The following is a 27,868-nucleotide window of genomic DNA, read 5'->3' as shown; positions in this document are numbered from 1 at the left end:
GTCCTCCACTCATTACCTGTAGTAATGGCACCTGTATTATTATTATTATTATTATTATTATTTATTGTTATAGCGCCATTTATTTCATGGCGCTTTACATGTGAGGAGGGGTATAGATAATAAAAACAAGTACAATAATGTTAAACAATACAGGTCATGACTGGTACAGGAGGAGAGAGGACCCTGCCCGCGAAGGCTCACAATCTACAAGGGATGGGTGAGAATATAGTAGGTGAGGGTAGAGCTGGTCATGCAGCGGTTTGGTTGATCGGTGGTTACTGCAGGTTTTAGGCTTGTCGGAAGAGGTGAGTCTTCAGATTCTTTTTGAAGATTTTGATGGTAGGCGAGAGTCTGATGTGTTGTGGTAGAGGGTTCCAGAGTAGGGGTGATACGTGAGAGAAATCTTGTATACGATTGTGGGAAGAGGAGATAAGAGGGGAGTAGAGAAGGAGATCTTGTGAGGATCGGAGGTTGCGTGTAGGTAAGTACCGGGAGACGAGGTCACAGATGTATGGAAGAGACAGGTTGTGGATGGCTTTGTACGTCATGGTTAGGGTTTGTACTGGAGTCTCTGGGCAATGGGGAGCCAGTGAAGGGATTGACAGAGGGGAGAGGCCGGAGAATAGCGGGGGGACAGGTGGATTAGTCGGGCAGCAGAGTTTAGAATAGATTGGAGGGGTGCAAGAGTGTTCGAGGGGAGGCCACAGAGCAGGAGGTTGCAGTAGTCAAGGCAAGAGATGATGAGGGCATGGACTAGGGTTTTTGCAGATTCTTGGTTGAGGAATGAACAGATTCGTGAAATATTTTTGAGTTGAAGTCGGCAGGAAGTGGAAAGGGCTTGGATATGTGGTTTGAAGGAGAGATCAGCATCAAGGATTACCCCGAGGCAGCGAGCTTGTGGGACTGGGGAGAGTGGGCAGCCATTTACTGTAATGGATAGGTTCGTTGGGGGGGGTCGCGTGAGATGGGGGAAAGATGATGAATTCTGTTTTGTCCATGTTAAGTTTGAGAAATCTAGCGGAGAAAAAGGATGAAATAGTGGACAGACATTGAGGGATTCTGGTTAGTAGGGAGGTGATATCTGGTCCAGAGATGTAGATCTGTGTGTCATCAGCATAGAGGTGATAATGAAAGCCATGAGATTCTATGAGCTGTCCCAGGCCAAAGGTGTAAATGGAGAAGAGTAGGGGCCCAAGGACTGACCCTTGTGGGACTCCGACAGATAGGGGGCGAGGTGAGGAGGTGGTGTGTGAGTGGGAGACGCTGAATGTCTGGTCTGTTAGGTATGAGGAGATCCAGGATAGGGCCAAGTCTGTGATGCCAAGGGATGAGAGGGTCTGTAATAATAGGGGATGGTCCACTGTGTCAAAGGCAGCCGACAGGTCGAGGAGGAGGAGAACAGAGTAGTGTCGCTTGCTCTTGGCGGTTAAGAGGTCATTGGTGACCTTAGTTAGGGCAGTTTCAGTGGAATGGTGTGACCGGAAGCCAGATTGTAAGCGGTCAAAGAGGGGGCAAGAAGAGAGATGGGAGGACAGTTGGGAGGAAGATGGGAAGAAGTATGAACTTGTTATCAGTATAAAAGACACCTGTCCACTACTTCAAACAGTCACACTCCAAACTCTACTATAGTGAAGACCAAAGAGCTGTCGAAGGACACCAGAAACAAAATTGTAGCCCTGCACCAGGCTGGGAAGACTGAATCTGCAATAGACAAGCAGCTTGGTGTGATGAAATCAACTGTGGGAGCAATAGTAAGAAAGTGGAAGACATACAAGACCACTGATAATCTCCCTCGATCTCACACCATGGGGTCAAAATGATCAAACAATCCCAGAACCACCGTAACAAAGGCTACCATCAGTAACACACTACGCCGCCACGGACTCAGATCCTGCAGTGCCAGACATGTCTCCCTGCTTAAGCCAGTACATGTCCGGGCCCGTCTGAAGTTTGCTAGAGAGCATTTTCCAGAAGAGTATTGAGATAATGTCATATAGTCTGATGAAACCAAAGGAGAACTGTTTGGTAGAAACAAAACTCATCGTGTTTGGAGGAGACAGTATGCTGAGTTGCATCCAAAGAACACCATACCTATTGTGAAGCATTGAGCTGGCAACATGCTTTGGGGCTGTTTCTCTGCAAAGGGACCAGGACGACTGCTGCGTGTACATGAAAGAATGAATGGGGCCATGTATCGCAAGATTTTAAGTGCAAACCTCCTTCCATCAGCAAGGACATTGCAGATGAAACGTGGATGGATCTTTCAGCATGATAATCATACCAAGCACACCACCAGGGCAATGAAGGACTGGCTTCGTAAAAAGCATATGAAGGTCCTGGAGTGGCCTAGACAGTCTCCAGATCTCAACTCTATAGAAAACCTTTGGAGCGAGTTGAAAGTCCATGTTGCCCAGCGACAGGCCCAAAGCATAATTGCTCTAGATGAGATCTGCATGGAGGAATGGGCCAACATACCACCAACAATGTGTGCCAACCTTGTGAGGACTTACAGAAAACGTTTGACCTCTGTCATTGCCAACAAAGGATATATAGCAAAATATTGACATGAACTTTTATTAATGACCAAATACTTATTTTCCTCCATAATTTGCTAAATAAACCTTGCCAAATCAGACAAGGTTATTTTCTGGATTTGTTTTCTCATTTTGACTCTCATAGTTGTCGTCTATCTGTGATGTCAACTACAGGCCTCTCTCATCTTTTTAAGTGGGAGAACTTGAACAACTGGTGGCTGACTAAATACTTTCTTTCCTCACTGTATTTACCAATCCTCTCATATGCAGTTTGCAGTCTAACTTAAATTATTTTTTTTTACATTGTTGGAGTTGCATTCCTTGTAATATAGGTTGAATGTGAAGTCTGTTTGGCTGTAAGGTGTTTATTTAGCTAAATATCAGCACAGCTTCTATCCAAAATGTATTTTCTCTACATATGCGTCCCTCCTTAATTGTAATGTTTTCTGTAGTCTACCTGACAATGCATATGCTTTCTTCCTCGTCCAGTTCTATATACAATCCCTTTTGTCTTCCCATTATTTCTCACACGCAGATAATGCAGCAGGAGACCAGAGAGAACTGTTAGAACAAGGAATAGGAGCTCTATCCGATTTGTACAAATTTTTTAGAAAGCACAGACCAGAACTTTTTTGCAGCAGTTTTATTCAAGACTATCTAGATAATCTCTGAACCTTGCATTTAGCAAATGAACAATACAAAAAAAAAATTCTGTATGAAGATGTACATAGCCTGCAGAATCAAACTGGTATGTTAATGAAATATCCAGCTAATTTTCAGTAGGAAAATTTTTAACATCATCAGGAACTCTCTGAACTATTTACAATTAATACAAATTTTAAATAAATTCTGTGTTTTCAAACAGAGAGGCTGTTTTACAAGGTTTATAAAGCAGAGTTTGGTTTCCTTTTCTCCAGTTGGATGAATATTCCATCCTGTGGGCGAAGAATGAGTTCTCCCACTAGACAAATATCATCACGGCTCTGACTTGCCTTTACAGTGAAGTTTCTCAAAATCGCCGATAACACCACCTTCTCCTCCATTAGAGCAAAGCGCTGGCCTGTGTATGACAAGACATAAAGAAGAGATGTAAATGAGTAAGCTCAACATAGGCAAAAAAGCTATGACTGGAAGGAAGTAAAAGAGATTGGTCATTTTGGTCACTTTTATCCAGGTTGAGGGAGAACTTTATGGGGGCAGCATTTCTACATCATTAAAGGCTGGATCAGACTATCCTACTGTGTCTATTTTGTAACGTAGAGGAAGTCCAGCAGAGAATGTACACACATGGTCAAAATTGTTGGTACCCCTCGTTTAACCCCTTAATCCCATATGAAGTACTATCCCGTTGAGGTGACCTGGGACTTAATTCCCAGGGACGGGATAGTATGTCATAGGCGATCGGCCGTGCTCACGGGGGGAGCGCGTCCGATCACCACCGGGTGTCAGCTGATCATTACAAACATGAATGCAGAGTTCCGGCGGCATAGGGAAGCATCGACCAGGGAAGCGGCTCCCTGCGTGCTTCCCTGAGACCATTGGAACAAGGCAATGTGATCGTGTTGTTTCCGAGCATTTCCTCGTGTTCGGGTTAGGGGTGTGGTTAGGGTTATGGTTAGTATTGGGATTAGGTTTAGGGGTGTGTTCGGGTTAGGGTTGGAGTTAGGATTGGGGGTTTCCACTGTTTAGGCACATCAGGGGCTCTCCAAATGCGACATGGCATCCGATCTCAATTCCAGCCAATTCTGCATTGAAAAAGTAAAACAGTGCTCCTTCCCTTCTGAGCTCTGCCATGCGCCCAAACAGGGCTTTACCCCAACATATGGGGTTTCAGAGTACTCAGGACAAATTGGACAACAACTTTTGGGGTCCAATTTCTTTTGGTACCCTTAGGAAAATAAAAACTTGGGGGCTAAAAAATCATTTTTGTGGGAAAAAAAGATCTTTTATTTTCACTGCTCTGCGTTATAAACGGTAGTGAAACACTTAGGGGTTCAAAGTTCTCACAACACATCTAGATAAGTTACTTAGGGGGTCTACTTTCCAAAATGATGTCACTTGTGGGGGATTTCAATGTTTAGGCACATCAGGGGCTCTCCAAATGCGACATGGTGTCCTATCTCAATTCCAGTCAGTTTTGCATTGAAAAGTCAAACGGCACTCCTTTCCTTCCGAGCTCTGCCATGCGCCCAAACAGTGGTTTACCCCCACATATGGAGAATCAGCATACTCAGGACAAATTGCACAACAACTTCTGGGGTCCAATTTCTTCTGTTACCCTTGGGAAAATAAAAAATTTGGGGCAAAAAGATCATTTTTGTGAAAAAATATAATTTTTTATTTTTACGGCTCTACATTATAAACTTCTGTGAAGCACTTGGTGGGTCAAAGTGCTCACCACTAGTGTTGAGCGATACCTTCCAATACTTGAAAGTATCGGTATCGGATAGTATCGGCCGATACCCGAAAAATATCGGATATCGCCGATACCGATACTCAATACCAATACAAGTCAACGGGACACCAAGTATCGGAAGGTATCCTGGATGGTTCCCAGGGTCTGAAGGAGAGGAAACTCTCCTTCAGGCCCTGGGATCCATATTAATGTGTAAAATAAAGAATAAAAATAAAAAATATTGATATACTCACCCCTCCGACGGAGCCTGGACCATACCGATGTAACCGGCAGCCTCCGTTCCTAAGAATGAGCGCGTGAAGGACCTTCGATGATGTCGCAGCTTGTGATTGGTCGCGTGAGCGGTCACATGACTGCTCACGTGACCAATCACAAGCCGCGACGTCATCGAAGGTCTTTCACGCGCTCATTCTTAGGAACGGAGGCTGCCGGTTACAGCGCTAAGGTCCAGGGGCCTCCGGAGGGGTGAGTATATCAATATTTTTTACTTTTATTCTTTATTTTACACATTAACCCCTTCCCGACATGTGACGGTATAGTACGTCACATGTCGGGACCCCCGCTTTGATGTGCGCTCCGGCGGTGAGCGCACATCAAAGTCGCGACATGTCAGCTGTTTTTTACAGCTGACATGTGCGCGCAATAGCGGCGGGTGAAATCGCGATCACCCGCCGCTATTAACTAGTTAAATGCCGCTGTCAAACTCAGACAGCGGCATTTAACTACCGCATCCGGCCGTGCGGCCGGATATGAGCGCATCGCCGACCCCCGTCACATGATCGGGGGTCGGCGATGTGTCAGGAAGGTAACCATAGAGGTCCTTGAGACCTCTATGGTTACTGATTGCCGGTGGCTGTGAGCGCCCCCCTGTGGTCGGCGCTCACAGCACACCTGCAATTCTGCTGTGTAGCAGCGATCTTATGATCGGTGCTGCATAGCAGAGCCGATCGGGCTGTGCCTGCTTCTAGCCTCCCATGGAGGCTATAGAAGCATGGCAAAAGTAAAAAAAAAAAGTTTTTAAAAATGTGAAAAAAATAAAAAAAATATAAAAGTTTAAATCACCCCCCTTTCGCCCCAATCAAAATAAATCAATAAAAAAAAAAACCAACCTACACATATTTGGTATCGCCGCGTTCAGAATCGCCCGATCTATCAATAAAAAAAAAGCATTAACCTGATCGCTATATGGCGTAATGAGAAAAAAATTCGAAACGCCAGATTTACGTTTTTTTGGTCGCCACGACATTGCATTAAAATGCAATAACGGGCGATCAAAAGAACGTATCTACACCAAAATGCTATCATTAAAAACGCCAGCTCGGCACGCAAAAAATAAGCCCTCACCTGACCCCAGATCACGAAAAATGGAGACGCTACGAGTATCGGAAAATGGCGCAATTTTGTTTTGTTTTGTTTTTTGCAAAGTTTGGAATTTTTTTTCACCACTTAGGTGAAAAATAACCTAGTCATGTTAGGTGTCTATAAACTCGTAGTGACCTGGAGAATCATAATGGCAGGTCAGTTTTAGCATTTAGTGAACCTAGCAAAATAGGCAAGCAAAAAACAAGTGTGGGATTGCACTTTTTTTGCAATTTCACAGCACTTGGAATTTTTTTCCCGTTTTCTAGTACACGACATGCTAAAACCAATGATGTCGTTCAAAAGTACAACTCGTCCCGCAAAAAATAAGCCCTCACATGGCCAAATTGACGGAAAAATAAAAAAGTTATGGCTCTGGGAAGGAGGGTAGCGAAAAACGAAAATGGAAAAACGGAAAAAGCTCCGGGGGTGAAGGGGTTAATATGGATCCCGATACCGATTCCCGATATCGCAAAAGTATCGGAACTCGGTATCGGAATTCCGATACCGCAAATATCGGCCGATACCCGATACTTGCGGTATCAGAATGCTCAACACAAGTCACCACACATATAGATAAGTTCCTGAGGGGGTCTACTTTCCAAAATGGGGGGATTTCAATGTTTAGGCACATCAGGGGCTCTCCAAACGCGACATGGTGTCCTATCTCAATTCCAGTCAATTTTGCATTGAAAAGTCAAACGGCGCTCCTTCCCTTCCGAGCTCTGCCATGCGCCCAAACAGTGGTTTACCCCCACATATGGGGTATCAGTGTACTCAAGACAAATTGCACAACAACTTTTGGGGTCCAATTGCTCCTGTTACCCTTGGTAAAATAAAACAAATTGGAGCTGAAATAAATTTTTTGTGAAAAAAGTTAAATGTTTATTTCTTTTAAACATTCCAAAAATTCCTGTGAAACACCTGAAGGGTTATTAAACTTCTTGAATGTGGTTTTGAGCCCCTTAAGGGGTGCAGTTTTTAGAATGGTGTCACACTTGAGTATTTTCTATCATATAGACCCCTCAAAGGTACTTCAAATGTGATGTAGCCCCTAAAAAAATGGTGTTGTAAAAATGAGAAAATGAGAAATTGCTGGTCAAATTTTAATCCTTATAGCTCCCTAACAAAAAAATGTTGGTTCCAAAATTATGCTGATGTAAAGTAGACATATCTCTGTGATTTAAGGGCATAAAAATTTTAAATTGGAAAATTGCAAAATTTTCAACAATTTTGCCAAATTTCCATTTTTTTCACAAATAAATGCAGGTAATATCAAAGAAATTTTACCACTATCATGAAGTACAATATGTCACATAAAGTGACAGTGGTCAGAATTGTAAAAATTGGCCTGGTCATTAACGCGCAAACCACCCTTGCGAGTTAAGGTGTTAATCACAGAAAAAAAACCATTGGTCGCAGAAATAACTTGAATCTGACATAAGTAATAATAAATAAATAATCTATGAAAATAAACAAATGAAAGTCAGACATTGCTTTTCAAAAATGCTTCCACAGAATTTAAAAAAAAATCAAACTCATAAAATAGGCCTGGACAGAAATGATGGTACTCTTAACATTTTGTTGCACAACTGTTAGGATCCTTAGTGGCTGAGGATCACAAAACGGACTAGCTAAGTTACTGAACATAGAAACGAGCTCTAGGGAGGTGGTAACTGGACTGACCGCAAACCTGATCCTAACCAAACACACTAAAGGTAGCCGGTGAATGTGCCTAAAATCCTGGATGTCTCGATGCAGCCTGAGAAACTAGCTACCCCTAGAGGGAAAATAAGACCTCACTTGCCTCAGAGAAATAACCCCAAAGATATAGGAAGCCCCCAACAAATAATAACGGTGAGGTAAGGGGAAAATACAAACGTAGAAATGAAAACAGATTCAGCAAATGAGGCCCGCTAATACTAGATAGCAGAAGACAGATAGGGAACTGTGCGGTCAGTTGAAAACCCTATGCAAAATATCCACGCTGAGAATACAAGAACCCCCACACCAACTAACGGTGTGGGGGGAGAAACTCAGCCCCCTAGAGCTACCAGCAAGCGAGGAAATCACATATAAGCAAGCTGGACAAGGACTAATCACCAACCAAGAAACATATTGAACACTGGTGATCAAAAAATGAAAAAACAAAAACTTAGCTTCTCATGAAGAGACTGATAATGAAGGAATGCAGGAGAGCTCCAAATAGCACTGAAAACATTGACAGCAGGCAACAACTGAAAGTCCAGGTGAGCTAAATAAGAAACCAACTACCAGATAACGAGACAGCTGATGCCAGCCACAAACCTGCAGAAAAACACAAAGAGCCACCAGAGGGAGCCCAAAGACAGCACTCACACAGTACCACTTGTGACCACAAAAGGGAGCCCAAAAATAGAGTTCACAACAGTACCCCCCCCTTGAGGAGGGGTCACCGAACCCTCATCAAGACCCCCAGGGCAATCAGGATGCGCCACATGGAAGGCACGAACCAAATTGGCCGCATGAACATCAGAGGCGACAACCCAGGAATTATCCTCCTGACCATAGCCCTTCCACTTAACCAAATACTGAAGCCTCCGTCTAGAAACACGAGAATCCAAGATCTTCTCCACCACGTACTCCAATTCGCCCTCAACCAGCACCGGAGCAGGGGGCTCAACAGAAGGAACCACAGGCACCACATACCTCTGCAACAAAGACCTATGGAACACATTATGAATGGCAAACGACGCTGGGAGGTCCAAACGAAAAGACACCGGGTTAAAAATTTCCAAAATCTTATAAGGACCGATGAAGCGAGGCTTGAATTTAGGAGAGGAGACCTTCATAGGCACATACCGAAAAGACAGCCATACCAAATCCCCAACACGAAGTCGGGGACCCACACCGCGACGGCGGTTGGCAAAGCGCTGAGCCTTCTCCTGTGACAACTTCAAATTGTCCCCCACATGGTTCCAAATCTGCTGCAACCTATCCACCACAGAATCCACCCCAGGACAGTCAGAAGGCTCAATCTGACCCGAGGAAAAACGAGGATGAAAACCAGAATTGCAGAAAAAAGGCGAAACCAAAGCAGCAGAACTAGCCCGATTATTAAGGGCAAATTCGGCCAATGGCAAAAAAGTCACCCAATCATCCTGATCAGCAGAAACAAAACATCTTAAATACGTTTCCAAGGTCTGATTAGTTCGCTCGGTTTGACCATTCGTCTGAGGATGGAAAGCCGACGAAAAAGACAAATCAATGCACATCTTAGCACAAAAGATCCGCCAAAATCTGGACACAAACTGGGATCCTCTGTCAGACACAATATTTTCAGGGATGCCGTGTAAGCGAACCACATTCTGAAAAAATAAAGGAACCAAATCGGAGGAGGAAGGCAACTTAGGCAAGGGCACCAAATGGACCATTTTGGAAAAACGATCACACACCACCCAGATGACAGACATTCTCTGAGATACTGGAAGATCCGAAATAAAATCCATGGAAATGTGCGTCCAAGGCCTCTTTGGGACAGGCAAAGGCAAAAGCAACCCGCTGGCACGAGAACAGCAAGGCTTAGCCCGAGCACAAATCCCACAGGACTGCACAAAGGAACGCACATCCCGCGACAAGGAAGGCCACCAGAAGGACCTAGCCACCAAATCTCTGGTACCAAAAATCCCAGGATGACCTGCCAACACCAAAGAATGAACCTCGGAAATAACTCTGCTGGTCCATCTATCTGGGACAAACAGTCTCTCTGGTGGGCAACGGTCAGGTCTATCCGCCTGAAATTTCTGCAGCACTCGTCGCAAATCTGGGGAAATGGCAGACAAAATCACTCCCTCTCTGAGGATACCAGCCGGCTCCCGGAGAGTCAGGCACAAAACTCCTAGAAAGAGCATCAGCCTTCAGGTTCTTCGAACAAGGCAGGTACGAGACCACGAAATCGAAACGGGATAAAAACAACGACCAACGAGCCTGTCTAGGATTCAGCCGCTTGGCAGGCTCGAGATAAATCAGATTTTTGTGATCAGTCAAGACCACCACATGATGCTTAGCTCCCTCGAGCCAATTTCGCCACTCCTCAAATGCCCACTTCATAGCCAACAACTCCCGATTACCAACGTCATAATTCCGCTCGGCAGGCGAAAACTTTCTTGAAAAGAAAGCACAAGGCTTCATTACAGAGGAATCAGAGCTTCTCTGCGACAAAACAGCCCCTGCTCCAATCTCAGAAGCATCAACCTCGACCTGAAAAGGAAGAGAGATATCAGGCTGACATAAGACTGGAGCTGAAAAGAACCGGCGCTTCAGCTCCCGAAAGGCTTCCACGGTCGCAGGAGACCAATTAGTCACATCAAAACCCTTCTTGGTCAAATCCGTCAAGGGCTTAACCACGCCAGAAAAATTAGCGATGAAGCGACGGTAAAAATTGGCAAAACCCAAGAACTTCTGAAGACTCTTAATGGATGTAGGCTGAGTCCAGTCATGAATAGCCTGGACCTTGACTGGGTCCATCTCAATAGTAGAAGGAGAAAAAATAAAACCCAAAAAGGAAACCTTCTGTACTCCGAAGAGACATTTTGAGCCCTTCACAAATAAGGCATTAGCACGCAGGACCTGAAATACCATCCTGACCTGCTTCACATGGGACTCCCAATCATCAGAAAAGACCAAAATGTCATCCAGATACACAATCATAAATTTATCCAGATATTCTCGGAAGATGTCATGCATGAAGGACTGAAACACAGAAGGAGCATTAGAGAGTCCAAAAGGCATCACCAAGTACTCAAAATGGCCTTCGGGCGTATTAAATGCTGTTTTCCATTCATCCCGCTGCTTAATACGCACAAGGTTATACGCACCACGAAGATCTATCTTGGTGAACCAACTGGACCCCTTAATCCGAGCAAACAGATCAGACAATAATGGCAAAGGATACTGAAATTTGACCGTGATTTTATTTAGAAGACGGTAATCTATACAAGGGCTCAGAGAACCATCCTTCTTGGCCACAAAAAAGAATCCTGCACCAAGAGGGGAGGAGGATGGACGAATATGTCCCTTCTCCAAAGACTCCTTTATATAACTCCGCATTGCGGCATGTTCTGGTACAGACAAATTAAAAAGTCGTCCCTTAGGGAACTTACTACCAGGAATCAAATTTATAGCACAATCACAATCCTTATGAGGAGGCAGGGCACCGGATCTGGGCTCATCAAACACATCCTGGTAGTCCGACAAAAACTCAGGGACCTCAGAAGGAGTGGAAGAAGCAATTGACACCAAAGGAGCATCGCCATGAATCCCCTGGCAACCCCAACTTGACACAGACATAGCTTTCCAATCCAGAACTGGATTATGGGCCTGCAGCCATGGCAGACCCAGAACTACAACATCATGTAAATTATGCAGCACAAGAAAGCGAATCACCTCCTGATGTACAGGAGTCATGCACATGGTCACTTGAGTCCAATACTGAGGCTTATTCTCAGCCAATGGTGTAGCATCAATTCCCCTCAGTGGAATAGGGAATTCCAAAGGCTCCAGGACAAAACCACAGCGCCTGGCAAACGACAAATCCATCAGATTCAGGGCAGCACCTGAATCCACAAAAGCCATAACCGAGTAGGATGACAAAGAACAAATTAAAGTAACAGACAAAATGAATTTAGGCTGTATAGTACCAACGGTGACAGGTTTAGCGATTTTTTTAAGCGCTTAGAGCATGCTGAGATAACATGAGTAGAATCACCACAGTAAAAGCACAACCCATTTTGACGTCTATGACTTTGCCGCTCACTTCTGGTCAGAATTCTGTCACATTGCATAGACTCAGGTCTCTGTTCAGAAAACACCGCCAGATGGTGCGCAGATTTGCGCTCCCGCAAACGCCGATCAATCTGAACGGCCAAAGCTATTGAGTCATTCAGACTTGCAGGCGTGGGGAACCCCACCATAACATTCTTAATGGCTTCAGAAAGACCTTCTCTGAAATTTGCAGCCAGGGCACACTCATTCCATTGAGTAAGCACCGACCACTTCCTAAATCTCTGACAATACACCTCTGCCTCATCCTGACCTTGAGAGAGGGCCAGCAAAGCCTTTTCTGCCTGGTTCTCAAGATTAGGTTCCTCATAAAGCAGTCCAAGTGCCAGAAAAAACGCATCCACATTCAGCAATGCAGGATCTCCTGGCGCCAGGGAGAAAGCCCAATCTTGAGGGTCGCCACGTAACAAGGAGATAACAATTTTAACTTGCTGAGCGGAATCACCAGAGGAACGAGGTCTCAAAGATAGAAATAATTTACAATTATTCTTAAAATTCAGAAACCTAGATCTATCTCCAGAAAACAACTCAGGAATAGGTATTTTTGGCTCTGACATAGGACTATGAACAACAAAATCCTGAATGCTTTGCACCCTTGCAGCAAGATGATCCACACTAGAAGTCAGACTCTGAATATCCATGTCTGCAGCTGAACTCAAAACCACCCAGAGATTAAGGGGATGAGAGAAGCTGGACAGACTGCAGCAAAGGGAGAGGAAAAAAAAACAATTGTACTCAGGACTTCTCTTATCCCACTTCTGCGATGCATTAAACACTTTTTGGCCTGCTGTACTGTTATGATCCTTAGTGGCTGAGAATCACAAAACGGACTAGCTAAGTTACTGAACATAGAAACGAGCTCTAGGGAGGTGGTAACTGGACTGACCGCAAACCTGATCCTAACCAAACACACTAAAGGTAGCCGGTGAAAGTGCCTAAAATCCTGGATGTCTCGATGCAGCCTGAGAAACTAGCTACCCCTAGAGGGAAAATAAGACCTCACTTGCCTCAGAGAAATAACCCCAAAGATATAGGAAGCCCCCAACAAATAATAACGGTGAGGTAAGGGGAAAATACAAACGTAGAAATGAAAACAGATTCAGCAAATGAGGCCCGCTAATACTAGATAGCAGAAGACAGATAGGGAACTGTGCGGTCAGTAGAAAACCCTATGCAAAATATCCACGCTGAGAATACAAGAACCCCCACACCAACTAACGGTGTGGGGGGAGAAACTCAGCCCCCTAGAGCTACCAGCAAGCGAGGAAATCACATATAAGCAAGCTGGACAAGGACTAATCACCAACCAAGAAACATATTGAACACTGGTGATCAAAAAATGAATAAACAAAAACTTAGCTTCTCTTGAAGAGACTGATAATGAAGGAATGCAGGAGAGCTCCAAATAGCACTGAATACATTGACAGCAGGCAACAACTGAAAGTCCAGGTGAGCTAAATAGGAAACCAACTACCAGATAACAAGACAGCTGATGCCAGCCACAAACCTGCAGAAAGACACAAAGAGCCACCAGAGGGAGCCCAAAGACAGCACTCACACAGTACCACTTGTGACCACAAGAGGGAGCCCAAAAATAGAGTTCACAACACACAACATTTTGAGGTGCCCACCACTGTCGATGAGACTTCTGCACCTCTCGACAGGTATTTTAGCCAATGCCTCAAGAGCAAGCTGCTCCTGTTGTCTCGTGCTTGAAAGCTGCCTTTTTTCAGACGGCATGTTTCAGCTCTTTCCAAAGATGCTCAATAGGATTTACGTCAGGACTGACAGAAGGCCACTTCAGAATAGTCCAGTGTTATCCTCTTAGCCATTCTTGGGTGTTTTTAGCTGTGTGTTTTGGGTCATTATCCTGTTGCAAGACCCATGACCTGCAACTGAGACCAAGCTTTCTGACAATGGGCAGCACATTTCTCTCTGGAATCCCTTGATAGTCTTGAAATTTCATTGTACCCTGCACTGATTCTAGATACCCTGTGCCAGATGCAGCAAAGCAGCCCCAGAACATAACAGAGCCTCCTCCATGTTTCACAGTAGGGACAGTGTTCTTTTCTTGATATGCTTCATTTTTCCATCTGTGAACAAAGAGCTGATGTGCCTTGCCAAAAAGTTCCATTTGTGTTTCATCTGTCCATAGGACATTCTCCCAGAAGCTTTGTGGCTTGTCAACATGTAGTTTGGCAAATTCCAATCTGGATTTTTTATGATTTTTTTTCAACAATGGTGTCCTCCTTGGTAATCTCCCATGAAGTCCACTTTGGCTCAGACAACGACGAATGGTGCGATCTGACACTGATGTTCCTTGAGCTTGAAGTTCACCTTTAATCTGTTTAGAGTTTTTTCTGGGCTCTTTTGTTATGATTCGTGTTATCTGTCTCTTTGATTTGTCATTCATTTTCCTCCGGCGGCCACGTCCAGGGAGGTTGGCTACAGTTCCATGGATCTTAATTGTCTGAATATGTACAACTGTAGTCACAGGAACATCAAGCTGCTTGGAGTTGGTCTCATAACTTTTACCTTTAACTTGTTTGTCTATCATGTTCTTTCTAATCTCCTGAGACAACACTTTCCTTTGTTTCCTCTGGTCCATGTTGAGTGTGATACTCACCATGTCACCAAACAGCACAGTGAGTATCTGAAGCCCTTCTGTAGAGAAGTTGATTGAAACCAGGAATGTATTAATCGAGTTTGCAGAGGGTGTGCCTGCAACCAGGCCTGTGTTGTGAAATTGGATTTTGGGCTCCCCCGGTGGCCACTGGTGGAATTGAACTGGTGTGCATCATCCTCTCTGTTCACCTGTTTCCATCAGGATGTGGGAGTCGCTATTTAGCCTTGCTCCTTTGTCACTTCCATGCCGGTCAACATTGTAATCTGAAGCCTTTCTGTGCATGTTCCTGCTGCTAGACAACTCCCAGCTAAGTTGGACTTTAGTCCTTGTTTGTTTTTGCATTTTGTTCCAGTTCACAGCTGTAGTTTCGTTTCTGTGTCTGGAAAGCTCTTGTGATCTGAAATTGCCACTCTGATGTTATGAGTTAATACTAGAGTCTTAAAGTAATTTCAGGATGGTGTTTTGATAGTGTTTTTAGCTGACCATGAAAGTGTCCTTTCTGTCTTCCTGCTTTTTAGTAAGCGGACCTCAATTTTGCTAAACCTATTTTCATACTACGTTTGTCATTTCATCTAAAATCACCGCCAATATTTGTGGGGGCCTCTGTCTGCCTTTCGGGAATTTTCTCTAGAGGTGAGCCAGGACTATATTTTCCTCTGCCAGGATTAGTTAGTCCTCCGGCTGGCGCTGGGCGTCTAGGGATAAAACGCAGGCTACGCTACCCGGCTACTGTTAGTTGTGCGGCAGGTTTAGTTCATGGTCAGTTTAGTTTCCATCCTTCCAAGAGCTAGTTCTTATTTTTGCTGGGCTATGTTCTCTTGCCATTGAGAACCATAACAGTTTGACCGGCCCAAAAGGGTTAAATTAATTGACAGAGAAAGGAGAGACAAGAGAAGTCTGCTGAAGATTTTTTTTTTTTTTTTCCTTCAGTTCTGAGTGTGCTTGTAATTGAATCCTTGCAAGTCTGCCTATGTTGCAGCCTTTCTCTCTCTCTCTCTCCTTCTAATCCTGGAATGGCTCTGTGTTCACCTGTTTAAAATGGATATTCAGAGTTTAGCTGCAGGTTTGAATAATCTTACCACGAAAGTTCAAAATTTACAAGATTTTGTTGTTCATGTTCCTATATCTGAACCTAGAATTCCTTTGCCTGAATTTTTCTCGGGGAATAGATCTTGCTTTCAAAATTTCAAAAATAATTGCAAGTTGTTTTTGTCCCTGAAATCTCGCTCTGCTGGAGATCCTGCTCAGCAGGTCAGGATTGTGATTTCCTTGCTCCGGGGCGACCCTCAGGATTGGGCTTTTGCATTGGCTCCAGGGGATCCTGCGTTGCTCAATGTGGATGCGTTTTTTCTGGCCTTGGGGTTGCTTTATGAGGAACCTCAGTTAGAGCTTCAGGCGGAAAAGGCCTTGATGTCCCTATCTCAGGGGCAAGACGAAGCTGAAATATACTGCCAGAAATTCCGTAAATGGGCTGTGCTTACTCAGTGGAATGAGTGCGCCCTGGCGGCGAATTTCAGAGAGGGTCTCTCTGATGCCATTAAGGATGTTATGGTGGGGTTCCCTGTGCCTGCGGGTCTGAATGAGTCCATGACAATGGCTATCCAGATCGATAGGCGTCTGCGGGAGCGCAAACCTGTGCACCATTTGGCGGTGTCTACTGAGAAGACGCCAGAGAATATGCAATGTGATAGAATTCTGTCCAGAAGTGAACGGCAGAATTTTAGACGAAAAAATGGGTTGTGCTTCTATTGCGGTGATTCAACTCATGTTATATCAGCATGCTCTAAGCGTACTAAGAAGCTTGATAAGTCTGTTTCAATTGGCACTTTACAGTCTAAGTTTATTCTATCTGTGACCCTGATTTGTTCTTTATCATCTATTACCGCGGATGCCTATGTCGACTCTGGCGCCGCTTTGAGTCTTATGGATTGGTCCTTTGCCAAACGCTGTGGGTATGATTTGGAGCCTCTTGAAACTCCTATACCCCTGAAGGGGATTGACTCCACCCCATTGGCTAGCAATAAACCACAATACTGGACACAAGTAACTATGCGGATTAATCCGGATCACCAGGAGATTATTCGCTTTCTTGTGCTGTATAACCTACATGATGTGTTGGTGCTTGGATTGCCATGGCTGCAATCTCATAACCCAGTCCTTGACTGGAAAGCTATGTCTGTGTTAAGCTGGGGATGTAAGGGGACGCATGGGGACGTACCTGTGGTTTCCATTTCATCATCTATTCCCTCTGAGATTCCTGAATTCTTGACTGAATATCGTGACGTTTTTGAAGAACCTAAGCTTGGTTCATTACCTCCGCACCGGGAGTGCGATTGTGCCATAGATTTGATTCCGGGTAGTAAATACCCTAAGGGTCGTTTATTTAATCTGTCTGTGCCTGAACATGCTGCTATGCGAGAATATATAAAGGAGTCCTTGGAAAAGGGACATATTCGTCCTTCGTCATCTCCCTTAGGAGCCGGTTTTTTCTTTGTGGCTAAGAAAGATGGCTCTTTGAGGCCGTGCATTGATTATCGGCTTTTGAATAAGATCACGGTTAAATATCAATATCCGTTGCCACTGCTGACTGATTTGTTTGCTCGCATAAAGGGGGCCAAGTGGTTCTCTAAGATAGATCTCCGTGGGGCGTATAATTTGGTGCGAATTAAGCAGGGGGATGAGTGGAAAACCGCATTTAATACGCCCGAGGGCCACTTTGAGTATTTGGTGATGCCTTTTGGTCTTTCAAATGCCCCTTCAGTCTTTCAGTCCTTTATGCATGACATTTTCCGTGATTATTTGGATAAATTTATGATTGTGTATCTGGATGATATTTTGATTTTTTCGGATGACTGGGACTCTCATGTCCAGCAGGTCAGGAGGGTTTTTCAGATTTTGCGGTCTAATTCCTTGTGTGTGAAGGGTTCTAAGTGCATTTTTGGGGTTCAAAAGATTTCCTTTTTGGGATATATTTTTTCCCCCTCTTCCATCGAGATGGATCCTGTCAAGGTTCAGGCTATTTGTGATTGGACGCAACCCTCTTCTCTTAAGAGTCTTCAGAAATTTTTGGGCTTTGCTAACTTTTATCGTCGATTTATTGCTGGTTTTTCTGATGTTGTTAGACCATGGACTGATTTGACTAAGAAGGGTGCTGATGTTGCTGATTGGTCCCCTGCTGCTGTGGAGGCCTTTCGGGAGCTTAAGCGCCGCTTTTCTTCCGCCCCTGTGCTGCGTCAGCCTGATGTTGATCTTCCTTTTCAGGTTGAGGTCGACGCTTCTGAAATCGGAGCTGGGGCGGTTTTGTCGCAGAGAAGTTCCGATTGCTCCGTGATGAGACCTTGTGCTTTTTTCTCACGTAAATTTTCGCCCGCCGAGCGGAATTATGATATTGGGAATCGGGAGCTTTTGGCCATGAAGTGGGCTTTTGAGGAGTGGCGTCATTGGCTTGAGGGGGCTAGACATCAGGTGGTGGTATTGACTGACCACAAAAATCTAATTTATCTTGAGTCCGCCAGACGCCTGAATCCTAGACAGGCGCGCTGGTCGTTGTTTTTCTCTCGGTTTAATTTTGTGGTGTCCTACCTGCCGGGTTCTAAGAATGTTAAGGCGGATGCCCTTTCTAGGAGTTTTGAGCCTGACTCCCCTGGTAATTCTGAACCTACAGGTATCCTTAAGGATGGAGTGATATTGTCTGCCGTTTCTCCAGACCTGCGGAGGGCCTTGCAGGAGTTTCAGGCGGATAGACCTGATCGCTGCCCACCTGGTAGACTGTTTGTTCCTGATGATTGGACCAGTAAAGTCATTTCTGAGGTTCATTCTTCTGCGTTGGCAGGTCATCCTGGAATCTTTGGTACCAGGGATTTGGTGGCAAGGTCCTTCTGGTGGCCTTCCCTGTCTCGAGATGTGCGAGGCTTCGTGCAGTCTTGTGACGTTTGTGCTCGGGCCAAGCCTTGTTGTTCTCGGGCTAGTGGATTGTTGTTGCCCTTGCCTATCCCGAAGAGGCCCTGGACGCACATCTCGATGGATTTTATTTCGGATCTTCCTGTTTCTCAGAAGATGTCTGTCATCTGGGTGATGTGTGATCGTTTCTCTAAGATGGTCCATTTGGTTCCCCTGCCTAAGTTGCCTTCTTCTTCCGAGTTGGTTCCTCTGTTTTTTCAAAATGTGGTCCGTTTGCATGGTATTCCGGAGAATATCGTTTCTGACAGAGGTACCCAATTTGTGTCTAGATTTTGGCGAGCATTCTGTGCTAGGATGGGCATAGATTTGTCTTTCTCGTCTGCTTTCCATCCTCAGACTAATGGCCAGACCGAGCGGACGAATCAGACCTTGGAGACATATTTGAGGTGTTTTGTGTCTGCAGATCAGGATGATTGGGTTGCTTTTTTGCCTTTAGCGGAGTTTGCCCTCAATAATCGGGCCAGCTCTGCCACCTTGGTGTCTCCCTTTTTCTGTAATTCGGGGTTTCATCCTCGATTTTCTTCTGGTCAGGTGGAATCTTCGGATTGTCCTGGAGTGGATGCTGTGGTGGAGAGGTTGCATCAGATTTGGGGGCAGGTGGTGGACAATTTGAAGTTGTCCCAGGAGAAGACTCAGCTTTTTGCCAACCGCCGGCGTCGGGTTGGTCCTCGGCTTTGTGTTGGGGACTTGGTGTGGTTGTCTTCTCGTTTTGTCCCTATGAGGGTTTCTTCTCCCAAGTTTAAGCCTCGGTTCATCGGTCCGTACAAGATATTGGAGATTCTTAACCCTGTGTCCTTCCGTTTGGACCTCCCTGCATCTTTTTCTATTCATAATGTTTTTCATCGGTCATTATTGCGCAGGTATGAGGTACCGGTTGTGCCTTCCGTTGAGCCTCCTGCTCCGGTGTTGGTTGAGGGCGAGTTGGAGTACGTTGTGGAAAAAATCTTGGACTCCCGTGTTTCCAGACGGAAACTCCAGTATCTGGTCAAATGGAAGGGATACGGTCAGGAGGATAATTCTTGGGTGACTGCCTCTGATGTTCATGCCTCCGATTTGGTCCGTGCCTTTCATAGGGCTCATCCTGATCGCCCTGGTGGTTCTGGTGAGGGTTCGGTGCCCCCTCCTTGAGGGGGGGGTACTGTTGTGAAATTGGATTTTGGGCTCCCCCGGTGGCCACTGGTGGAATTGAACTGGTGTGCATCATCCTCTCTGTTCACCTGTTTCCATCAGGATGTGGGAGTCGCTATTTAGCCTTGCTCCTTTGTCACTTCCATGCCGGTCAACATTGTAATCTGAAGCCTTTCTGTGCATGTTCCTGCTGCTAGACAACTCCCAGCTAAGTTGGACTTTAGTCCTTGTTTGTTTTTGCATTTTGTTCCAGTTCACAGCTGTAGTTTCGTTTCTGTGTCTGGAAAGCTCTTGTGATCTGAAATTGCCACTCTGATGTTATGAGTTAATACTAGAGTCTTAAAGTAATTTCAGGATGGTGTTTTGATAGTGTTTTTAGCTGACCATGAAAGTGTCCTTTCTGTCTTCCTGCTTTTTAGTAAGCGGACCTCAATTTTGCTAAACCTATTTTCATACTACGTTTGTCATTTCATCTAAAATCACCGCCAATATTTGTGGGGGCCTCTGTCTGCCTTTCGGGAATTTTCTCTAGAGGTGAGCCAGGACTATATTTTCCTCTGCCAGGATTAGTTAGTCCTCCGGCTGGCGCTGGGCGTCTAGGGATAAAACGCAGGCTACGCTACCCGGCTACTGTTAGTTGTGCGGCAGGTTTAGTTCATGGTCAGTTTAGTTTCCATCCTTCCAAGAGCTAGTTCTTATTTTTGCTGGGCTATGTTCTCTTGCCATTGAGAACCATAACAGGCCTGTGTCTGTGCATACCACACTGAGATATGTCTGCTTTTCATCAGCAACACAGATGACAAGGGCCAATACAAGTCTATGAGTCCATGTAAAACATGTATGGCACATGGTTTTCATTTATTTGTCATCTGTGTGCCATCCGTATGCTGTACATGTTTAACATTGAAAAGTATGCAAGAAGCTTTTCAATCAATCTCTCTTAAGCCATATAGGGAAAAAAAAGGATGGCACATGGCTGGCACACTGATGACACACTTATGGCTCACTGATCCAAAACACTGATGACAACGGTACCATTTTTTCTTGCACCAGTATTATATGGATGTGTGAAGGGGGCCTAAAACAGGAGAGGCATGATCATCAACTTAATGACTTATTTATTTATTCCAGAAACTGATTTGACAGTAATGGCATTTGACATTCCCCTTTGCTTTCAATTGGGTCTATCTGCTTCTGTTCTAGTGTCCGTCATTTAGAATGGAAGAACCGTACTGCATGCTGTGCTATTTTTTCCTCAAATACAGTGCTGAGCAAAACTTTTAGACAGGTATAAAAAAAATGCTGATAGGATAAAATATCTTTAAAAATAAAAATGTTAATTGTTTATTTTTATTAACAAAATGCAAAATGAATGAACAAATGATAAATGTAAATCAATCAAAAATTTTATATAACCACCATTTGCCTTCTAAACAGAATCAAACAACAATTCTTCAAGAAACACCTTCTTGGAGGCATTAGAGTTTAAGTTCTCTTCCTCTCTAATGAGGCTATTTGTATATTTAAATGTCCAGAGGAGCATTCCTGTCCTATAAGTCTGTGTGTTTGGGGTCATTGTCCTGCTGCAGAAATATGGAGCCGATAAGGTGTCTCCCTGATGTTTCTGCATGATGGATAGGTATCTGCCTGCATCTCTCAACTTTGAGGACACCATTATTCTTTACCAAATTCCCAACTCCATTTGCTGAAGTGCAGCCCCAAATTTGCATTGATTTTTCACCATCCTTCGTAGTTGCCTGAAGACATTAATTACTCTACCGCTCTGCAGCCCTCCGTGAACAAACTGTCTTCTGTTAAAGCCAAATATTTCATATTTTGACTCATCAGTCCAGAGATCCTGCTGCCACTTTTTAAAGCACAGTTCCTAGGTTTTTGTACAAAGTTGAGTCACTTGATCTTGTTTCCATGTCAGTCAAAGGTATGGATTTTTGGCTACAGTTCTTCTATGAAAACCACTTCTGGACAAACTTCTCTCAACATTAGATGAGTGTATCTGGGTCCTACTTGTCCAGCAATGCCATCAGCTCAGAATTGGCAGCTACATCTTCCATTTCGAAAAGGAAGCAAGCATGATTTGTCTTTCAGCTACTGCAGCTACTGCAATCCTCAACATTGGCAATTAATGGTGTCTTCAATGCTGAGAAATACAAGAAGATCATGCAATACCATCAGCGAGGCAATTGACTGGTTGTATAGTATTCTGAAGCCTGACAATGACTCCAGACATACAGCCAATGTCATTAAGATGTATCCTCAGTGAAAAGAATAACAATGAGTCCTGGAAGTGATATGGTTCCCACAGTGTCCTGAGATCAACATCTTTGATTCTGTCTCAGATGACATGAAGAGACAAATATGCAAATTGCCTCTTCCGAGAAAAAGAGGACTTTACTCTATAGCGCCACCTGTTGGAAGTAGCGATCCTACAAGTCACAATCAACCCTTTAACGAGTCGTGCAATATGACTTAGGATAAAAGCCAAATCAGTATCTCAATTCGCAGACACGGTGTTTCGGGCTGTTGGCCCTCGTCAGTGTGAAGTATGAGAACTGACTTGGCTAGGTGAGAGGCTCTGGAGTGGGGTCTAAGGGGTAACGTTTCTCCTTATGGAGAGTGACATACCATCTCTGGCTTGTTAAAGGGTTGATTGTGACTTGTAGGATCGCTACTTCCAACAGGTGGCGCTATAGAGTAAAGTCCTCTTTTTCTCGGAAGAGGCAATTTACATATTTAAATTCCCAGAGGAGCATTGGACGGCGAATAAGCCTCCTTACCTTGACAAGCCAGAGATGGTATGTCACTCTCCATAAGGAGAAACGTTACCCCTTAGACCCCACATGAAGAGACAAAAGGATTCATGCAAGCCTACATGCACAGAAGATTTGTGGTTTGTTCTCCAATTGTTTGGAACAATCTCCCTCCTGATTTCCTTCAAAAACCCTTAACTATACCTATAAGAATAGATACTGTTTTTAAGGCAAATGGTTGTCACAGCAAATGTTTATTTAATTTAGATTTTTCTTTTCTTCACTCACTTTACATTTTGTTAATTGATAAAAATAAAGTATTAACACTTCTATTTTTTTAAAGAATTCTTACTTTTCAGCATTTGCATTTTTTACATACAAGCCTAAAACTTTTGCATAATACTGTATATTGGTTTCAGCCAAAAAAGATGCCTAATATAATTCAATACTGAATAAATGTACTCTTATAATTACTTTAGAGAGGTTTATTTATTTAAAATGAGCAATAAGATTGATAATTAATATCTAATTGCTGTGACCCCTTGATTACCAAAGCAAGGGTTATGATCTTCTAATCTTTCTCACTGCTTCAAGTAATGAATGGAGAGGTATGGTCAAGCATGCACATTGTCAATCAAATCATTGGTACGGATGGAAATAGCCAACTATAACACTTGACTATGTATTTCAGTTCAATAAAATGTCTACCCATGCCGCTCCATTCACTCCCAGAAGTGGGAAAGATGAAAGAAGGATTGTAACCTTTGTTCCAATGAATCCCAGCGGTAGGACTTCCAACAAGCAGACATTTATCACTCCTCCTATTAAAAGGTGATAAACGTTTACCGTAATCGTTAATTCGATTTAGTTCAATATTGTGTCATGGAAGCTGATGGGTTGCATTATAAGATTTCCTCAAAGTTACTGGAATGTGCCTATCAACAGATCTTGCTCTCTACTAATTCATATGCTCAGATTTTAGACTCTATCAAATAAGAAATGGTGAACATGCACATCTACAGGAGGCTGAATACATGTATAGTGTTTACTAGTGTTTGGAATATTGCCACTTACCGATGCAGTTCCTGAGACCAGCAGAGAATGGTATGTATGCATATGGATTACGCCCACTTGCATTCTCAGAGAAAAACCTTTCTGGATTAAATTCCTCAGGTTTAGGGAAATATTCTGGATCCCGATGTAGAGCATAAGGCACAATAACTACATTCACACCTTTGGGTACAGTAAATCCTCCTGTAGTATCAAACATAAGTCTATAAGTCTTACAAATATTGGTATCATACATGGCAACATAGACTATAGTTATACTGTATGTGGACCGGCACCAACATAACACAGAAGTCACTCTACTTTGTTTCAAGTCCTCTAATTTTACAACTCCCTATATTAGGCTTAATTGTATGCAAAAATAAACTGTTTATTCCCACTTATGCAAATATTTTCAAAGTGACACACTTCCCCATTAGATAAAGTTCCTTACTGATGGTGCAATCTTCAGTAATGGTCCGTGCAAAGAATGGCACTGAAGGGAAAATTCGAAGGGCTTCTTTAACAACTGCTTCAAGATATCGCAGCTTCTTCATATCTTCCATTGTCACTGGCCGGTCAGACTGACCTAAAGAGAATAACATAATGCATCAGTTAACACATTAAGAGTTAAATTAATTTGCATTGCCTTATTTGAAGAATTAAAGGGGTTGTCCACTTCTAGGATTATCCCTTCTGGAACCCTATATTTCCCCCCCCCAGTAAAATAATAAATCTTACACTCATTTCTGATGTCAACACCATTACAGAAGTGTGGGCACTGGTTCTCCTGGGGATTGCCTGACATTGTTATTTCACACGATCACTGCCGTCATGCAGTGCTGGCTTCGCTTTTCCTTCCTTCAGACGTAATTGACATCCGGAGAAAGTGAGAGCAGCAGTGGCTATCTCTTCCTCCGGATGTCTTGATTTGTCGGAAGGAAAAGCGAAGACAGTGTAGCGCCCCCACTGCCGCAGGGCCGAGGGGTACCCGGTACCGGGCCTCTGAGTCTCTGCTCTGGGGTTGTCACGGTGGCTAGGCCCCGGTCCGTGACCCTGCCGAGGGGCGCAGCACAGTGAGGGATGTGGATAGATGATGATAGTGGTGCAGTGCAGTAAATAACAAGGACACCAAGTTTGCAGTCTCTTTACCTCTTTACTGAAGATCTCTGGGTCCTCAGTCCGGAATCCGGATAACCAGGCTGCGCAAGTCCGGCTGGTCCAATGGCACCTCTAGAGTCCTCTTTGCAGGTGGAAATCTGTGCCTTCCTTCTAGCGCTATGTGTTGCGGTCCTTCCCTGCTGTGCTTACAGAAAGTCCCCACAACTGTTGTGTCTGTTTCTTAAGTTCCATCACAACTCGATTAGATGATGTTCTGCTAATCCTCCGTCCCTCCCTGATGTTACGGTTGGGACGGCACCCGTTTGACGGGTAGGCTCGGAGCTCTTCCGGGACCCTAGAGTCGCCCCTCTCCACAAGTTGCCCCCCAAGACTGCATAGGTGATTTAAGTGAGACAGCCCGCCTTAGACTGACTGTCCTGCCGCTGTTTAGAGTATTGCTTGAAGCTGAATGTTGTAATACTCCCTCGGCGTTCCGGCCACCGGTAGTGCGCCTCAGTAGGATGTTGCCTCGGTCTTACAGCACGACTCCTACTGGTATTTCTCCTCTTGCTTTGATCTCGTTTCTCACTCAGCACAATCTATCTCGCTTCTGATCCTTCCTTGGGCACCGCCGCTATCCTGAGCAGGCACGGTCCCGTTACGTTCGTTCAAGTTGCCAAGCCTCTGTCAGGATCCCACCCCTGACAGAGACCCTACTGTATCTTCCCCCACAACACCCTCTGCCACAAGGTGTTGCCTGGTTCCAACCGAGTCAGCTTTCTTTTCTAACTTCCTGCCCGACCCCCAGTTTACCCACAATGGTGGGGAGTGGCCTAGTGAATAGAACCCTTAGCTCCCCCTGGAGGCCCGACTGTGAAATGTATTGGTGTCTGTGATACCTGGTCAGATGAACTCCTTCAGTGCCATCAGACGTACCATAGCTCCCCTTAGTGGCGGAGCCACAGTACTGCAACGACCAGGACTCTGGGGCGCTGCACCAGCACTGATTGGCTGCAGGGTTATGTCATGCAGCCCCCCAGAGAGTCTGTGTCAACACCACTGGAACGACGTCAGCACCGGAGGTTAGTTTAAGTGTTAATATTTTATTGAGGTTAAAAATAGAGATTCAGAAGGGATATTCCCAGTACTGGACAACCCCTTTAATCAGGTAAAATGCTGAACATCTACTTAGCAAGTAGTTTTTACACAGAAATGAATGTGAATGTTCTTTTTAGCATATCCTTTTTCAGGCAGGAGACATAGTATAGACGCCTAGAAAAGTCATCGTGTGCACATACCTTAAGTGAGCTAGTAAAGTGGTCAAAGCCATTTTTTACTGGCTTTTCCGTGCTGATCTTTACAAATCACATAAATACTCTGCCAGAAGAAGCAATGTGGAAACACTACCTAGAAAGTGGAGTTATATTGTTTTTTTCCTGTACTCCGAACATTTTGCAAAGTGTCTGTAAAAAGTGCATCGCTTATGGATGTTTTATATGGTGGCAAATTTATTAAAAATGTGCTTCGTTTTTTGTCGGAAAATATTGGTGTCTATTTACATGAGCGATTAGGAGAGAAAGGCTTCTAACATGTCTTGGGAGCATAAAATCTATCAAGCAATGGGAAATATTTTGATAAATGTGTCATTATTCATGGCATTTTTTTTCTTGATCTTCAAAACGTACTGCACCAGTCATGATTATATTAACTCCAACAGGAATTGCTGAGATTTATAATGTTTAGGGGTGAGCTGGTCGACACTGTTGTCAGCTTCAGTCAATCACAATCGCCCTTATGTTATTGATTGCATGGGCACAGCTGTGAATTAAATTACCATGCTGAACATTTATGGTATTCTGTAAGAATTATCTCCCACTAAAGATGCACAGATGCGCAATTTTGTGCCAAGTGGTTAAAGAAGATTTCTGGGCACATTATCTAAATCAGCCTTAGTTACTCAATGAACCACTTGTTGCCCAGTAGGCACTTGTCAATGCCATTAGTCCTGTTCATATTGAAGGTCAGCTTGCTTTTCTGCTAGTTTTTATCACTACGCAGATCATTGAAGAAGCTGTAATGTCAAGCAAACAAGATCTCTTCACTTACAAACTTTACTGTGCTCACTAATAGTCTAAAAGGCTTATAAAGCTAAAACTTATTTTTGTAAAGAATGGATAAAATACTAACTACTGGGCAGTTTTAGACTGGGAAATCAACGGCCAACCATTAACTTTGGTGTTGGAATCCTATTGTTCAACTTTATGCAAATATTACATTGTGATCATTCACAAATTTGCCTAGGAATCTATGAAATACACTGGGTAGTTTATATGTCTGAATGATGATATACTGTCCTTGTTTGTACATGGTTTGATATACTGTCCTTGTTTGTACATGGTTATTCAAGTGTATTATACCAATTTTCCATAGGCCAGTTCAGCCCCTGAAGAAGGCTATACAGTAAGCCGAAATGCATGTTGGGTCGGTACGCCATAAACAGCGAGACTGCATCATTTGTGTAAGCTCATTTATGGGCGCTTAATTGTGTACTATACTTTTATTCACTGAAGCTTGGTCCCTTCATTCTTTATTAGCATTGCTAACATATGGGTACTTTATTTTTGCACACTTGATTATTAAGCAATGATCTGCTCTGTTTTTCACATGTTTGCACTCAGTATTTTATGGTGCACATTTTTCTAATTTTATATTGCTTTATTTACGCAATACCTGTATATACTTTTTATATATTTTTATACATTTTTGTCACCCCTTATTTTACACTTTTTTATCTTTTTAATGTGCATCCTTGTATTTTTACAATTTGGTATTGTCCTTGCACACATTATTCTTCCATTATTGTGTCTGATTTTAACTTTTTCGCAAGCAATAAAATATATTTCTTTGGACTTTTTGGTCGGTTTTTCTTTCTTTTACTTTGTCTGCTACAGGGTAGAATTAGGATACATGTCCTGCAGCTTCTGTGACAGGCAGTTAGCTCATGTACATGATTGTCTAATAGAACAGGAGTGACAAGGTAGCAACAAAGAGTCTGTACGATTTCAGTGCCTATTCTTTGCTGCTTATTATGGCTGCACCGGTGACACCA

General features: G+C 43.8%; 1 protein-coding gene across 1 annotated transcript in view; it reads right to left on the bottom strand.

The window, feature by feature from the left end:
* Nucleotides 1-3,168: 3,168 nt before the first annotated feature.
* The window catches only part of CYP4V2 (cytochrome P450 family 4 subfamily V member 2), a 184,876-nt gene continuing 160,176 nt past the window's right edge, over nucleotides 3,169-27,868 (bottom strand). Inside the window, exons 9-11 of the mRNA XM_077279636.1 lie at nucleotides 24,113-24,247; nucleotides 23,686-23,865; nucleotides 3,169-3,594 (exon numbers count right to left, since the gene is read on the bottom strand). Of these exons, the coding sequence (XP_077135751.1) occupies nucleotides 3,419-3,594; nucleotides 23,686-23,865; nucleotides 24,113-24,247 (491 nt within the window). The 3' untranslated portion in view covers nucleotides 3,169-3,418. The remainder of the gene's footprint in view (nucleotides 3,595-23,685; nucleotides 23,866-24,112; nucleotides 24,248-27,868) is intronic.

This window comes from Ranitomeya variabilis, chromosome 1 (genome assembly GCF_051348905.1).
Source record: "Ranitomeya variabilis isolate aRanVar5 chromosome 1, aRanVar5.hap1, whole genome shotgun sequence".
NCBI classification, from domain to species: domain Eukaryota; kingdom Metazoa; phylum Chordata; class Amphibia; order Anura; family Dendrobatidae; genus Ranitomeya; species Ranitomeya variabilis.
Note: the sequence above shows the minus strand (reverse complement) of the source record. Positions and strands in the feature narration are given on the sequence as shown.